The sequence below is a fragment of the Ornithorhynchus anatinus genome, chromosome 3 (assembly GCF_004115215.2).
Source record: "Ornithorhynchus anatinus isolate Pmale09 chromosome 3, mOrnAna1.pri.v4, whole genome shotgun sequence".
NCBI lineage: Eukaryota > Metazoa > Chordata > Mammalia > Monotremata > Ornithorhynchidae > Ornithorhynchus > Ornithorhynchus anatinus.
Window position 1 is genome coordinate 63,264,036 of NC_041730.1, and position 17,364 is coordinate 63,281,399.

A 17,364-nucleotide genomic window follows, 5' to 3' on the forward strand; every position below is an offset into this window, starting at 1 on the left:
GATACACTGAGGATTAAACAGGGTAGCCGTTCAGATGGAGGGGAAAGGGCAGATTTTAGTGATGCTGTGACGGCTTGAAACGACAGGATTTAGAGACAGACTGATTATAATAATATTAATGTTAGGATTTATTAAGCGCTTACTATGTACCGAGCACTGTTCTAGGCGCCGAGGGAGATACAGGGCAATCAGGTTGTCCCACATGAGGCTCATAGTCTTAATCCCCATTTTACAGATGAGGGAACTGAGGCACAGAGAAGTTAAATGACTCGCCCAAAGTCACAGAGCGGAGAGGTGGCGGGATTACAATTCGTGACCTCTGACTCCTAAGTCCGTGCTCTTTCCACTGAGCCACGCTGCCTCTCTATTATGTGGGTTGAATGCGAAATGAGTCGAGATAACACTAAGGTTAAGGGCTTGTGAGACAGGCACGACGGGGTGGTGCTGTTCACAGTGACAGGCAAATAAGGGGAAGGAGAGGGTTTGCGTGGGAAGATGAGGAGCTCTTTTTTGGACACGTTAGGTTCGAGGTGTCGGTGGGACATCCAAGTAGAGATGTCCTGAAAGCAGGAGGAAATGTGAGACTGCAGAGAGGGAGAGAGATCAGGGCTGGAGATATCAATTTGGGAGCCATCTGTACAGCGGGGGTAGCTGAAGTCACTGGGGTGAATGAGTTCTCCAAGGGAGTGGGTGTAGGATGGGATAGTAGAAGGGGATTCAGAACTGACCCTTGAGGGACTCCGTCAGTTACGGGGTGGGAGACAGAGAAGGAGCCCACGAAACTGTGAATGAGAGGCCAGAGAGCGATGAGAACCAGGGGATGACAGTGTCAGTGAAGCTGAGGTTGGACGTTTCCTGGAAAAGGGGGTGGCTGAAGACAGGTGAGAGGTCGAGGAGGATTAGGATGGAGAAGAGGCCGGTGAATCTGGCAAGGGGGAAATCATTTGGGACCTTCTGAGAGCACAGATTTAGTAAAGTGAGGGGGGCGTGGAAGACAGATGGGAGGGTGTCGAGGAGAGAAACTGGAGATGGTGAGAGTAGACAACCTGCTCAAGGAATCTGCAAAAGAATAATAAGGGGGAGATGGGGTGATAACTGCAGGGAGCCAGGGGGTCAAGGGAGGGTTTTTATTTAGGATAGGGGAGACGTGAGCATGCTTGAAAGCAGTGGGGAAAAAGCCATTGGAGAGCGAGAGAAGAGAATAGAAAATATAGACAGAAGGGCAGTGAATTTTTAAAAAGGCTGTAATTTGGAAGGCAAATGAAGGACAGACCATTTAGAAAAAGAGTTAACTTGTTTTTAGACTTCATTTTTCCAAAAGGAACTAAGGAATTCTTCTGGGAAATGTAAAGAGGACCACTCGACTCATGCAGACTTATGCAGTCTAATCTGATAAACCTGTATCCACCCCAGAGTTTAGTACAGTGCCTGACACATAGTAAGCGCCTAACAAATACTATAAAAAGTCAGCATTTAATTTTACTACTATACACAGATTATCTGATGTGTTCTCAGAAAAGAAGAATAGTGAAATTTAAGTGCTTACTAAGTGCCAAGATGAGACTGGTCACAGTTTCTGACCCATATGGGGCTCACAGTCTCAACGAGAGAGAGAACAGGTATTTAATCTCCATTTCACAGGTGGGATCCCAAGCACAGAAAAGCGACTTGCCCAAGCTATTTGCACGTAATTGGCAAGTAGCTCCAAAAGTGTTTTTTTGGTTGTTGTTGTTGTTGTTTTAAAAGAACTTTCCAGGTACCTGCACCATGAAGTCCAGACACCACAGAAGCATATAAGGAACAACTCTGGATCAGCGGTTTTGTTTCCTCAACTCCTCGCCATTTCTGCAATAGCAAGGGTCTTTGCAAGAGCTACCTGGCCACGCAGTCTTTGCAGAATTTATCCATTCAACAAGTTACGCAGGACATTAGAAGCAGCGTGGCTTAGTGGAAAGAGCCCGGGCTTGGGGGTCAGAGGTCGTGAGCTCTAACCCCGGCTCCGCCACTTAATAATAATAATAATAATAATGTTGGTATTTGTTAAGCGCTTACTATGTGCCGAGCACTGTTCTAAGCGCTGGGGTAGACATAGGGGAATCAGGTTGTCCCACGTGGGGCTCACAGTCTTCATCCCCATTTTACAGATGAGGGAACTGAGGCCCAGAGAAGTTAAGTGACTTGCCCACAGTCACACAGCCGACAAGTGGCAGAGCTGGGATTCGAACTCATGAGCCCTGACTCCAAAGCCCGTGCTCTTTCCACTGAGCCACGCTGCACTTATCAACTGCGTGACTACGGGCAAGTCACTTCACTTCTCTGTGCCTCAGTTACCTCATCTGGAAGATGGGGATGGAGACCGTGAGCCCCATGTGTGACAACGTGATTACCCTGTATCTACCCCAGTGCTTAGAACAGTGCTTGGCACAAACTACGTGCTTATACCATCATCATTTGACTGAAATATTTCTATTTAAAATGGGGGCACTTACGCTACAAACCATTTTTGAAGGGAGTCTGCTTTAATGGCAAAGGGCTCTATTATTTTTTTTAAAGATATTTGTTAAGCACTTTCTGTGTGTCAGGTACTGCGCTACGCCCTGAGGAACATACAAATTAATCAAATTACACACAATCCATGTCCCTCATGAAGTTCAGAGTCTTAATCCCCATTTTACAGATGAGGTAACTGAGGCACAGAGAAGTTAAGTGACTTGCCCAAGGTCATGCAGCAGACAAGCAGCAGAGCCTGGATTAGAATTCAGGGCTTCTTTCTCCCAGGCTTATGCTTTTTCCACTAGGTCACCCTGCTTCTAGATTCTATTCCTCTGGACTGTAATCCCCCTGCGGGCAGGGAACGTGTCTACCCCTCTGTTGTCTTGTACTCTTCCAAGTGCTCAGTACAATGCTCTGCACCTAGTGAGTGCTCAATAAATACCATTGATGGGACTCTCTATCTGGGCTCTTTACAGCCAGGGAATATTTTGTTGTGAAAAGCTGAGTCTCTCCTCGTCATAACGCTAAGGTGCTCGAAGCAGAGTTCTTTAAGAGATAGTCTATTTAAAAGATAGTCTGAGAAGTAATGGAATTCATTCTGCTTGAAGACAAAGAATCAGATGACTCACCAACTCTCAGTCATAAACCAACTTATCTACTTTTCACCGGAGAAAAAGCTACTTTAAAACATTGTGCTACATTAATTTAGACACCTGGAAAAATTGCCAAAATTGAAAAATACCATATAGTAAATACATACAGGCTTTGGGATTTTTCAGTGAGAACCTAGGGAGAATGAAATACCTCTGATACTCGCAATCGCCCCAAAATTCACATTCCCAACTCTGAATTTAGAGAAATACAATATTCAAAAAGAATATACCTGTGTCCATGCTCTGGTTCAACTGTTGATCACTTGTCTCTCCATCTTCACTGATATATCCAGGTGGTGGTGTTTCTATCGAGACAGAAAAATACAGTATCCTTACCCTCGGAACTCGAGTTCAATATTCACTGCATCTTTGTAAATTAGTTTACCCTGTACGACTTCTGTGACCTCACATTTATACAGCAGATGAGACTGGGGAACTTCAGGACTTCCAGTTCAAACCCCGTCACTGCCTCTAATGCACACATTATTCAAATTACCCTTTACTGCTTTTCCTGCAAACCCCTCAGCTAAGTGATCCTTTGGATGCGAAAAGCGTTGTCACGGACATTCTAAAGCATTTTTTACGCCACCTCCTAGCCCTAAGCAGAAAAGGAAAATAATCTGTAAAAATACCGGTTGTCAGTAAAGGTAGGGTACGCTCCCAGGCACAAGTCGCAGGGTGCTGTTGGCAGAAATCCAGATATCAAGCCCTCCATGTCCATCTCAAATCCATCCTTGCCTGCTTTAACTCTGCCTGATCTTCAATCCGACAACATTATTTCTCAATCCTTTTTGTCTCCCATCCCGTTGCCCTCAGCTGTTTCAAACATTTAACTCCCATCCTCCATCTCAGTAGCCCATAACTTTGGTATTATCCAACATCCCTCTCACTCAACACACACAATCAATCGGTCACCAGATCCTGCTGGGTCTAGCTTCACGCCGTCGCTAAAATCTGCCCTTTCCTCTCCTTCGGATTTCCATGATAATCCATGCACTCATCCTATCAATCAGTCGTATTTTTGGAGCGCTTACTATGGGCAGAGCACTCTACTAAGCACTTGGGAGAGTACAACAGAATTAGCATTCATTTTCCCTGCCCATAATGAGGTTACAGTCTACAGGGGGAGACAAACATTAATATGAATATATAAATTATACTATATTATAATTTAATGTTAATAAATATATATTATGGTGTATATATATATATATATATATACACACACACACCCCACCTTAGTTACCGCATCAGCCTCCTTGCTGACCTCCCTGTCTCTCCCCACCCCAGTTCCTACTTCAGTCCGCTGCCCGGATCATTTTTCTATAAAACCATTCAATCTGTGAACCTCAAGAACCTCCAGTAGTTGCCCATCCACCTCCACATCAAACAAACTTCTTACCATTGGCTTTAAATTCCTCAATCACCTTGTTCCCTCTTATCTTACCTCTCTGATGATTTCTTACTATAACCCAGCCCACGCACACTCTGCTCCTCTAATGCCAACCTACTCAACGTACCTCAATCTTGTTTCTCACCGCCAACCTTTAGCCCACATCCTGCCTCTGGCCTGGAACTCCTTCCCCCTTCATATCCGACGGATGATCATCCTCCGCCCCTTTAAAGTTTTATTATAAACACACCTCCAAGAGGCCTTTCCCGAATGAACTCTCGTTTTCCCCTTCCCCTTCTCCATTCTTTGTGGCCCTTGGACCTGGATTTGCACCCTTTATTCACCCCTCCCTCTGCTCCACAGCACTTGGGTACATGTTGGTAATTTATTTATTCGGTAATTCGGTAATTGTTGCCAAACTTGTACATTCCAAGCGCTTAGTACAGTGCTCTGCACATAGTAAGCACTCAATAAATACTATTGAATGAATGGATGAATTCATATTAATGTCAGTCTAACCCTCTAGATTAATCTTCTTGTGGGCAGAGAATGTGGCTACCAACTCTTATCATGCACACCCCCAAGCACTTAGTATAGTAAGCGCTGAATGTGACTAATACAAGTCTGGCTTTTCTACTCTATTCCCTAATCCTCCATACCCTTCTTACAGAAAATCAAATGGGCATCTTAATGAAGTTAGCCCTTACGGATAAAAGAGCGTGTTAGCTCTAAACTGGTAGGTATAAATTTTCACTGCCGAAAGAAATAAATATTCTGGCCTCAATACGATTTTAGTGAAGGAAACCCTCAAAAGCTAGAGGAAAACCCTAAACTTTCAGCATCTCATTCAACTGTATTCATTCAATCGCATTTATTGAGCGCTTACTACATGCAGAGCACTGTACTAAGCGCTTGGGAGCATACAATACAACAGTAGACAGACACATTCCCTGCCCACAATGAGTCTAGTGGGGAGGCAGGCATGAATACAAATAAATAAAAATAAACAAACTCTCATTTGAAATGACTTTGAGGCTACACTGAAGCTCATCTTACCAAACAGACAGTGGATTCTCCCACTGGGGCTGACAGATTTAATGAGATGTTCATCCCCTTGATTCTATTAATTGCTATTGTTCTTGTCTGTCCGTCTCCCCCGATTAGACTGTAAGCCCGTCAAAGGGCAGGGACTGCATCTGTACCGATTTGCACATTCCAAGCGCTTAGTACAGTGCTCTGTACATAGTAAACGCTCAATAAATACTATTGAATGAATGACTTGGGGACGAGAACCTGCGTGAAGGAATCCATTACAGTGAGAGTGGCTTTCACAGAATACCACTCGCGCTCTCTTGCTCCTGCCCATCAGGTTCCTTTGGGGCTCCAAGTGCAGTGAGCAAGTTAGGTGGGCAGAGAGACGCATTGGGAAGTGCACTGAGAAGGGTTTCACGTGCAGGACCCCTTTACAGCCCAAACTGACTTTGGCACAGTGCCATAACCCAGAGGACAGTTGCTTTGGTAAATGGCATAACCATTGGTCACCCAATTTGGTTGGCCTTTTCTTCCAGGAGTTACTCGGGGCAGGGCCACCTCACAGAATGTCCGGGGCGCTTCTTTGGTCAGAAGCCTTTACGCCTGACGACGCGGCCCCGACAGTTCTGGCACTAGAAGCCAAGCTTCCCCGATTCCCAGGGCACTGCTGTTTCCCCTGGAGCAACGATCGGCCTACAACCGGCCTCCTTCGACTAGAGTCCAAAGAACCATTGGACATTCCAAATTCTGTCTAGAGTAGCAAGTTCTAAGATTCCGGTGCTATAAAATTAGTAATTTTGTAATTACTAATTAGATTTTTATCAACCACTTCTACAAACAGAACTAATGGCATTGTGGACGGGGAACGTGTCTGTTGTACTGCTGTACTCTTCAAAGCGCTCACCACATTGCTCTACACACAGCAAGCACTCGATAAATATGATTAATTGACTACTGAATACTGAATGCAGTGCCCTGAACTAAGCAAACGGGAAAGTACGAGAAGAGGACGAGACACGTCTCCTGCCAAAAGGCTCCCCTCTAATGGGGCAGACAGACTTGAAATATCTCCAAATAGTGGTATCAGAATAAACAATTCATGTATACTTAAATAAATGTAACCGAGACACAATGCTGAGCGCGTTTAATACATAAAACTCGGTGAGCGTATTTTCTAAACTGAAGGCTACAAAAGTGAACCATATTTGATGTATCTTAACCCATTCTGAAAATCGTAATAACATTAAAATTATACTGACATACATCGTCTGCTCTAATTATAAATAAAAGCCTAAGCTACTCCCTTTAGCCACGTGCTCGAAAAACTTAATCATAAGGATGAAACCGTGGTGACGGCTTCCTTGAAACCGTGCTACCAGACACACTTAAATGTACCCTGCTCTGAGGATGGTAACAATCTGATAAGATGGAAAAACAGTACACCAACTCGACAGTACGTGACAGGAAGAGGAGACGTTTGTCAGCTAAGCTAATGAATCAAAGTTCTTTGTTCATCCCACTCAAAACATAATCAAGTCCCCCAGAGCGCTCACACTTCGTTCCACTTTTACACCTTCTCCCTTTCCTCCCCAATCCCCGCTGCCCAGTTAATTAAGTGTTCCCCCCGAATGTAAACGACGCAAGAATCTACAGTATGAATTTCTTTACGATTGCCGGGCAAGGAGGGCGGAAAGAAAACCCAAAGAAAAAAAGAAGTAACGCATGCAGTATTTCCTAAAATAGGTTTTGGGCTCGCTTTGTTCCTCTGACAGATTGAGTCCTCCCTGGCTTGGCAATGAGGGCAGGTACCAGGGAGTTGAGTCTCTTGGCTCTGACCTTCCCTACGTATGCTATATACGGCTGCCTTCTGTTGTGAGCGGAAAGCTCCTTGCACCAGTTAAGGAAACGGAGACCACTTGGAAAAGATATGATGCATGACGATACGCAGATGACCAATTTACGTGTTGATCCTACAAACTCTAACCGCCCCCGCTGTCAACGGGCTCACCTTCTTGGGAGACATTCCCGCAGGAGGAGGGGCAGATACTGTAGGATCTCTGAGTGTTTGGGGAAGAGAAAAAAAATCTCTCCACTTTGCAGACATCAACTGATGGGCGGTACCAATGTGTCACTTTAAAATATAGCCTAAATTACACCGAGTCAGAGGAGGATTTAGTTCCAGACAAATAGAAAAACCCATTCAAGTGTGAATTGCAGTTAAAAACAAAACAAACACCCAATGTAAAGCAAGGGACTAGCGTATTGCTAATAACAATACACTAGCTCTTGTCTTGATTACAATAAATCAGCATTCTGGCAAGGGTTGAAGTTTGGCAATCTGGTTCTAGATTGGTGAGTGGAAGAGTCAAAGCTTTGGAGCAACCTTCCTTTCTGTTATTTTTTTTAAACGGGGTTTTTTAAGTGTTCACTATGTGCCAGGCACTGTACTAAGTGCTGGGATAGATACAAGATAAGTTGAACAGGAGGCTCACAGTCTTAATTCTCATTTTACAGATGAGGGAACGGAGGCACCCAGAAGTGAAATGACTGGCCCAAGGACGCGGCAGACAAATGGCAGAGCCGAGACCAGAACCCAGGTCCTTCTGACGCCCAGGCCCGTGCTCTTTCCACTAGGCCATGCTGCTTCTCGGCCTGTTTTGTGGAGGGCACTGAAAGGAAGTACGAGGATGAAAATTCAAACTTGGGGGCTCACAGGATGGAAGTGGTTGGCAATGGGATACATACCCAAAGAAAGATTGAAACGATAGAGAGTTAAAGAAAACAAAGACAACAGTAAAAACAATGAGGCACAATCAAACAGGGGCTAAAGGAGCAATTTTGAGCTTCTTCACCACTTTAGGATTATCCTCTGTCCAAATAGCTTCCCAACACCTAAGGGAACAGCTGTGCAGGGCTGCCGGTTCTTCCTAACTAGTTAAAACAAGACCAAGCGAAGGAGACGACGGGCGGTGGGGAGAGAAACAGAAGGAACGGCAAGCTCCGGTTGTGGTTACGGCTCTTAAGCCTTTACCAAGTGTCAAATGATGTACTAAAGCCTGGACGGGGGCAGCCAGAGGGCACCCGCATTAGACCCCTTCTTTTGTTGACATACTTTACAAGACCCACTGGCCGGGTCACCTATCGGCCCTAGGTGGGTCCGGTGCATATAAACCCTTTGCCAAGGGCGGCGTCCCTTCCCCGCAGACTTGCCTGCTGTGCCCGACGGCTCAGCTGGAACGTTAATGAGGAAGAATACGAGTGTGAGGGGGCTCTCGTTATAATCGACCCCCAAGGGTGGAGTCTCAGTCCCAAAGACTCAGAACGGAGATTCAGCCATCGCTTCCCTAACACTCCGTCCCATCAAGGAGTATACGCTACGGGCGAGGCAACTGCAGCTCATCTGCACGGAGCTTTATAATTTAATATTTTGTCACTGTTCCGGTCCATCTGGGAGTGACCCGGCCCCACTTCTAGTCCAGGGCGGCTCTTGCACCTAGCTCAGTGTCCCGGCATTCTCCCCGCACAGATGAGAAATGCGGATGGGCCCTCCCCTGGATAAAGAAGAAATGATGGTATTTAACTTTACGGAAAGCACTGCTCTAAGCTTCGGAGTAGGTACAAGCTAATCGGGTTGGACACAGTCCCTGTCCCAGATGGGGCTCACGGTCTTAATCCCCAGTAATTAAGACCCAGAAGTAAAGTGACTCGCCCAAGGTCACACCGCAGACAAGCGGTAAAGCCAGGATTATAACCCAGGTCCTTCGGACTCCCAGGCCCGTGCTCTATCCACTAGGTCATCCTCCTAGATAAGTGGCAAGGAAACTGTAATAAACTTCCAAACTTGCCTTCTACTATCAAGGAGGAGGCCAAACAGAGCACAGAAAGTCAGCCAGAATGTGGAGATGTGGCCTAAACCCCTCCTCTTCTCAAGCATCTTCCAGAGAGAAGCAGAGAGAAGCAAAGTGGCTTAGTGGAAAGAGAAGACCTGGAGGCCAGAGGTCATGGGTTCTAATCTCTGTGACTCTGGGCAAGTCACTTAACTTCTCTGTGCCTCATTTACCTCATCTCTAAAATGGGGGTTAAGACTTGTGAGCCCCACGTAGGACAACTGATTTCCTTGTATCTACCCCAGCGCTTAGAACAGTGCTTGGCACATAGTAAGTGCTTAACCAATAGCATTATTAGTAGAAAGAGCCCAGGCCTGCGAGACAGAGGGCCCGGGTTCTAATTCCGTCTCTGCCAACTGTCTGCTGTGTGACTTGGGCAAACTGCTTCGCTTCTCTGAACCTCAGATCCCCCATCTGCAAAATGTGGATTGTTCTCCCTCCCACTCAGACAGTGAGACCTGATTATCTTGTACCTACCCCAGTGCTTAGTACAGTGCCTGGCACATAGTAAGAGCTTAAAAACCATGAAAGAAAACCCAGCCAAAACAGCAGAGAGAACAGGCCATATTAAAGAAACAAGATTTTTTATGTGTAGCCCTTAGAAGAAAGTCAGAAGAAAAATATAGACCACAGTGGGTAAGGAAAAGAGTAATTTGCCATAGCAGGGTCTACTGGAGACAGCGGACAGGCCTGGGAGTTGGAGGACCAGGGTTCTAGTCCTGTCTTGGCCATCTGTCCGTTGTGTGACCTTGGGCAAGTCATTTAACTCCTCTGTGCCTCAGTTACCGCATCAATGGTATTTACTGATTTACTGAGTACTATGTGCAGAGCCCTATGCTAAGGGCTCATCTATAAAATAGGGATTAAGACTCTTAGCCTATGTGAAATAAGGACTGTGTCCAACTTAATTATCTTGTACCTATCCCAGGGCTTAGTATAGTGCCTGGCACATATTACGGCGTAACGACTGTGACTTTAAAAAAAAAAAAAAGCCACACACCACAGCCAACCAGCAGAGAACAGGCCACACAAAGAAATAGTTTCTTTTTATGTATATGACAACCTAAAAAGAAAAGCTAACATGAAGGTGAACACCTGCACTTCGGTTGATTCACCGAGCCAGGTTGTTTCTAAGACATTTTATCCTGAGAATGGACTGGCCTCATATACGTTATCTACAATCCTTCATGAAAAATAGAGGAGCAGAATGGGAAAATGAACCCAGAATGGAGGATAAAAGGGTTATGGAAATTAAAGAGAGAGGGAAGCAAGCAATCTCCGTTTAAGGATAAACAAGTGCCTCGAGCAACCTCTTTGATTTTTCAGTGAGAGTCAAACTTGTGAAACTGATGAGCTACAGCTCACTCAGCTCTTCCAAACTGCTGGGAACCCCTAACACTTGGGGGCAAGCCCATAATCATCACCAGCAACACTCATTTCAGGATTTTCCAAGAGGTGCAGAAAAGTAACACCGAGAGGCCTCTACTACCAGAGAGCCCAGTGCTACCTGGACATTTGGGCATCAGGGATCGCATGGGGCTGCTCAAGAACCACTCAGCAACTGTCTTCCCCAAAAGCCAAACGTGGGAGAGGTTTTAATAGTGTTTCCCCCGCCCCCGACACGGGAGAGGGGTAGTCAAATGGAAAGAACACAGGCCTGGGAGTCTGAGGATCTGGGTTCTAATCCCAGATCCACCATTTGCCTGCTTGGTAACCTTGGGCAAGTCAAGTACCAGAACCTTAGTTTCCTGATCTGCTCGTATTTATTGAGCGCTTACTGTGTGACAAGCACTGTACTAAGCACTTGGGGGAGTATAATACAGTAACAGACACATTCCTGCTCACAACGAGCTCACAGTCTAGAGGAGGAGACAGACGTTGATATAACTAAATAAATTACAGATATATACATATGTGCTGTGGGGATGGGAGAGAGGATGAATGAAGGAGCAAGTAAGAGCGGCACAGAAGGGAGTGGGAAAAGAGGAGAGGAGGGCTTAGTCAGGGAAGGTTTCTTGGAGGAGATGTGCCTCCGATAAGGTTTTGAAGTGGGGGAGAGGAATTATCTGTCTGATATGAGGCGGGAGGGGGTTCCAGGCCAGAGATAGGATGTGGGTGAGAGGTCGGCGGCGAGGTAGATGTGATCGGGGTACGGTGAGATTAGCACCAGAGGAGTAGAAGTGTGTGGGCTAGGTTGTAGAAGGAGAGAAGAGAGGTGAGGTAGGAGGGGGCAAGGTGGTGGTGGAGTGCTTTAAAACCAATGGTGAGGAGTCTCTGTTTGATGAGCAGGTGGATGGGCAACCGCTGGAGGTTCTTGAGGAGTGGGACAACACGGTCTGAACGTTTCTGAAGGAAAATGACCTTAGACAGTGAGCCCCATGCGGGACGGGGCTTACGTCTGATCTGCTTATTCGGTATTAGCCCCAGCATTTAGTACAGTGCTTGGCACACAGTAATCACTTAAATACCAATATTATCATTACTGAAGGACTATTTGCTCGACGCATCACAGCATCACTCTCCTTTCACTGCTAACTGTACAACTGTTTTATCTTGTGCATTTTCCCATTCTCCCTCACTGTAATTCCTGGTCTTCCTTGGTGAACTGGTCTCCCCAACCCCGTACACTGGAAGATGCCTGTAGGCCAAGGACTGTGCTCAAATCAATATCCCTGTACTTGTTTGTTCCCCGATTTTAGTCTAACCATGTGTACATTGTAAGCACTTAATAAGCGCTATTGCTATCGTGTACTGGACAATGACGCAGCAGCAGTAGAATCACTGCTGGGAAATTCTTTTTGAATTACCCTAATTATGAATTTTATTTGCTCAGAGAAAAACATTCAAGAGAAGCGAGTAAGTCCATTTCAGTTGAACTGATTAGCTTATCAACTGTAAAACACGTACATCATTCATCTTAGACCAAAACAAACTAAGAAGCTTCTCTTTCTGCTTTTCACTACAGCATTTCGGTTGGAGACACTGCAAGGGAGAACGGAATCTAAGTCATGAAACATTCAACGCCGTCCTAGAATGAAGAGTTAGTCACCGATTTTAATTACATGAAACAAGTTGGGAGTGCTAGGTCACCAGCTACGCATGACCCGAACCAAACACCAAGAAGCGTTTTCTCCAGTCGAGGTCACTACTTCTCTGACAACACTTGCTTAGAGCTCTTTTCTAGAAAAATATGGGTCGGAAGGTCGTTACGGGCAGGGAACGTGCCTGCTGATTCTGTTGGCTCTGCACTCTCCCAAGCGCTTAGTACGGTGCTCTGCACACTGTAGCGCTCAATAAATACCATCGATTGACTGACCGGTCATTTCAACTGACTCTATTTGGGGGAGGGCATCCGAGGACCTCCCTTTCAAACCAAAACCCAGGGACATCAAGAAACCATAAAATCAATAAATACCTGGTATGTAATTACTCTGTGGCTCAATTCCTGCTGGAAAATTAGTGTTTTCAGGAATGGAATGAGTATAGTCATCCAGAGGGGGGAGCTCAGTTAGGATCTCAGTATGCCGTGGCACTAGCACAGGAGGCAAAACTGCAAAATAAGAAAGTTCCAATTAATGGCAGGTACTGAAAAGTAGAATACCTTAAAGCTAGTTTCATTTCAAAATGAAAGATCTGGTCATCTTATTTTTGCAATGCAGCTTGAACGTTATCAAACTCAACCGTGTAGTTTATAGTTCATTAGGAGCTCTAATAAAACAATGGCCAATCTAAATTGCTCTAGCAAGAGTAATTCTTGATGGCAAGAAGGGCTTATAGGCTACCCTTATGTGGCACATTTCTCAACTTAAGTAAAATCAGCTCCCAACAAACATAAGACTACCTTCAAGTAAGTAAAATAAAATACAAATAAAAACAACCAACCAAAAAACACTTTACAGGCTGTTGATCTCCATGCCCGCTGCGGGAACCAGACCGAGAGGGACAAGAAAATGAGCGAGTGGTGCTACATAAGCCATTAGGCACAGTTATCGATTTCTTCACATAATTTCTCCGCCCTGGAGTCTCAGGACTGAGGCCAGTCTATCCTTCGATGGGGAAATGCCATCGATGAAAACCAATTTGGATTTTAAAGCACAATCTCCAGACTGTACGCTCATTGTGAGTAGGGAATGTGTCTGTTTCTTGTTATGCTTTGCTGTCCCAAGTGCTTACTTAGTACAGTGCTTTGCAGAGAGTAAGTGTTCAATAAATATGATGGAATGAACAATCTAGTAGTAAAACTCAAAAGGCCACTGAAAATTATTTACCTTTTTATTCTTGTTTTGCTAAAGACTCCTCTTTTTTCATAGGAAGCATTTATTGTTTTCAAATTTAAGTGCAGTCAGTCCTCCTGTAATTGTGTTTTCTGTATGCACTTTGGATAGAAAGCTTCTGGGGAATTAGAAAACTACCCCTAACACGCACGTGTCCGGAGCATGACGTGACATTGGGAGAAATTCACAGGCATATGTACGACGAGAGTCAAAGTGACATATCAAAGCTCAAGTTTTCCTTAACATGGGGTATGTCAAGTATATAACTGGTATTATCAGCGAACCAGATCTGCTCGATCCAAACAAATCTGACAAGCATTTGCAGTGTTACAGTCTCCACCGGAGTCAAAAGGCAACTTGCAATCTTACCTGGAGTTTCCACTCTCTGATAGTGGTAAGGGTTTACACATACTTCATCCTTTTTAAGATTGAAAGCATATTCACAGTTTTCAATTGCCTTAAGTTCGTGATGACTGTGAAGATCTGGCCAGCGCCATAAACGGCAGTAGATAACATGTGGCAATCCTTTACGGTGAGAGACCTGCAGACGACCATCAAGAGACCTATTGGGGGGCAAGGGGAAAGAGAGGAGAGGGGAAACACATTGAAAAGCAGGTTTACTCCCAGGAGACTGAATACATGCAATAAGAGTATGGGGAGAGGAATGGCGTTGTTGGCAATTTAGTTGAGCAGGACAGGTTTTGCGAGAAGAGACAAGGCAGAGAAAGTGTCATACTTAAATGAAATTGTAGTTCAAAAGTACACAAAAGAGTTAGTATTATGTGTCTTATAAAATGATTTGGGTGACAATGTCAATGGACTTTTTTTTTGCTGGATTAAAAAAAAAATTAAGTCATCATTTAACAAAACAGATCGTTTTTAGCCCTTTCCCTGTATTTCTGTCTGCAAAAGACTGCACGTGTTATGGATGCTTTCCTTTTGAAGATGTGTAAGAAATAAGACTGCCCAGGAGGAAACTTAGACAGTAATCCAATCGGCGCCCAGGGGGCATCATGCAGGGGGCCGAAAAAAAATGGAAAATGAACTTTAAAAACACTATATTGGGAGGCTTTTCTTAAATATTCATGTATTTAGAATCTAATACTGCTTCTTACCAGTTGAAAATGTTTTGCTAGTTTTAAGAGTGACTGCATGAATTCATGCATAAATGCAGATGTTGGATGATTGTGATGAGATGGGGAAAAGACAAACATCGATATACTCAAATAAGTCAATTAGGAGACGAAGTAAAATAAAAATTAAACTAGTTTGCCTAACATTAACTGCTGGGTGGGGGATTTTGTAAATCATTTTTATGTGCTATTAGTATAGGAAGGGAAGACTTAGATATTAGCAAGAAATTTAGAGAAAACTGGCTGGGTATCAGCTCAGCTTTAAAAAATGCTTTACAGATTAACCCTACGAAAGAATTTCAAGTACCCTTTCCTTAAACTAGAGAAAAAAAGCTTGCATTTACTGACTTTCCCATTCTCTAAGCTTGCATTGACTGCATTCGGATTTTTAGAACTGGAACGTCATCGGTCAAAACATCAGCTGAAACATTTAATTTACTTCTAGCTCTGGCGAGCCGTCGATTTCAAATGCTGTACGCCTTAGGCTTCACATATTGGAAACATCCTAGTCAAGTTATACTCAAGCATCCCACTAGAGATTCTCCAAAGCCACCCCCTCCCCCAAGATCTCTATGATGCGACAGAGGGCAGAATATTCACCTGGTTTGTTCAGAGTAGCTGTAAAGGCCTGAAGTATCCCACTGATCTATCGTATTTGGTGTACTCAGTCCCCAAATTTCAGAGCAAGTGCTGTGCATAAATTGAAAAAACAAAAAATTGATGTGAACATGGAAGCATGGTTATTCAAAATACCATGATGCAAAACATGGAAAAATGTACAGGAAGCTTCCTTCACACAGAAAACACACAGTTCTTTTCATTCTTACTGCTGTTTGGTGCTTTTGAGTATATTTTCTACATGAAGGAAACCAGTAAAATGGAACATATGACTCAAGGTAAATTATGATCATGTTTAAAAAATGGGAACACCAAAGTTTTCTAGTTTAATGAAGTCAGCGTAACTCACATCCCTTAAAACAGGCAAAACCTTCTCCATCTAGCTATGGACAAAAATGTTTAAAACCCAAGCTAATTTTTAAAAGTTTAAAAGTGTTTTCAGATTTCTCTTCAAACATCAGAACTGGTCTTGTGATCAGGCAGGAATTATTTTGTAGCAGGTTCTAGCTGGGGAAATCTAACAGGCAACATTTCTGAACTTAAATTGCATCAGACTATTTTACAGTAGAGCATTCACCATCAATTTTTTTCTTAATACGCATCACAGTTTGGGTACTCCAATTGGCATAAAAGCAGCTGCTTCAAAAATTAACATTTATTTTCAAAATCATTCCATTTGATAGTTTTAACAAGTAACACTTCTTTCATATTACCTAGATTTAGCCAAACAAAACTGATAAGGCAAACAAGTTACACATATAAAATACTTCTGTTACACAATTATGGAAATGGACATTTGGCTTCTAGAGGTGACCACAGATGGGAGTATCTAAAAATCAACCATGAATTACATTTCAGATTTCTCTTAAGGATTTGTACTTAGCCACAGAAATATTCTTTCTATTCTTCAGTTAAAAATTTGGGCATCAATCTGGACATCAGTAGGGCACAACTGGGGAGCAATATTCTAAAGATGAAAAGTTTAATCGAGTTGAAAAGTTAACCAGTTAAAAAATATTCCCTTTAAAATACGCAACAGAACAAAATAGCTAAGCGAGGCAGAATAATACTTTTGCACTGCAAGACGTGAGTCCGTTACGAATGTACCCATTTTTGTTTTCAAAATATTTACAAAGTAAAAGATAACAGCCCCCCAGTTAACAATAAAATTATGCAGACTTTAGATTTCACCTGTATCAGATATGAGCACTATTGGAAAGAGACTAGTTGGCAAACACATCGAGAGGCTTAAATTTCTCCCTCCCCTTTGCAGGCACACAGAGACATTTCCAGACAGTAAAGTTCCAACCTTTACAAAGTTGTTGGCAAAACACACACACACACCCCGCACCCCCACATCCCCAATTTGTATTCATTAGCCAATTACATATGAATTAAAAACTATTAAAATTCAAAATTCAGGCCTAGGTAAGTACGTGTACTGCAGAAAAGGACCTGTAAGTCAAATTCTAGTGTCATTACTTTTCAAAAAATTAACATGGTACGGGGATATATCAGACAGGACACTTAGCCAGGCAATAAACTTACAATTCTCTGCCGATCGCTTTTACAGCATATATAGTGTCTTGACAATCATGAGGATAACCAACACGGTTCAGAGATCCAAAGTGATTATAAAGGTAGAAAAGAGGTCTTGAACACGGGTTACAGGACTAAGATTGTTTAGCCTTGGAAGAAAAACGAATATGGGCGTGATAACCCATAATAGCATTATCCTTGACTCCCCTCTCTCATTCACCCTACATTTTCTATCCGTCACCAAATTCTGTTTGACCTTCACAACTTCGCTAAAATCTGCCCTTTCCTCTCCATCCAAACTGCTACCACGTTAATACAAGCACTCATCCTATCTCGCCTAGA

The 17,364-nt window shown here is 43.7% G+C and overlaps 1 protein-coding gene across 4 annotated transcripts in view; it reads right to left on the bottom strand.

The window, feature by feature from the left end:
* The window catches only part of SMAD2 (SMAD family member 2), a 75,358-nt gene that overhangs the window by 11,173 nt on the left and 46,821 nt on the right, over nucleotides 1-17,364 (bottom strand). For 2 of the 4 annotated variants that reach the window (XM_029060401.2, XM_029060402.2), the window contains exons 3-6: nucleotides 15,466-15,555; nucleotides 14,102-14,295; nucleotides 12,874-13,008; nucleotides 3,377-3,451 (exon numbers count right to left, since the gene is read on the bottom strand). In XM_029060401.2, the coding sequence (XP_028916234.1) occupies nucleotides 3,377-3,451; nucleotides 12,874-13,008; nucleotides 14,102-14,295; nucleotides 15,466-15,555 (494 nt within the window). Of the gene's footprint in view, nucleotides 1-3,376; nucleotides 3,452-12,873; nucleotides 13,009-14,101; nucleotides 14,296-15,213; nucleotides 15,312-15,465; nucleotides 15,556-17,364 lie in introns of those variants that run through there. The other 2 variants (XM_007659845.3, XM_029060403.2) reach the window with 2 other exon arrangements.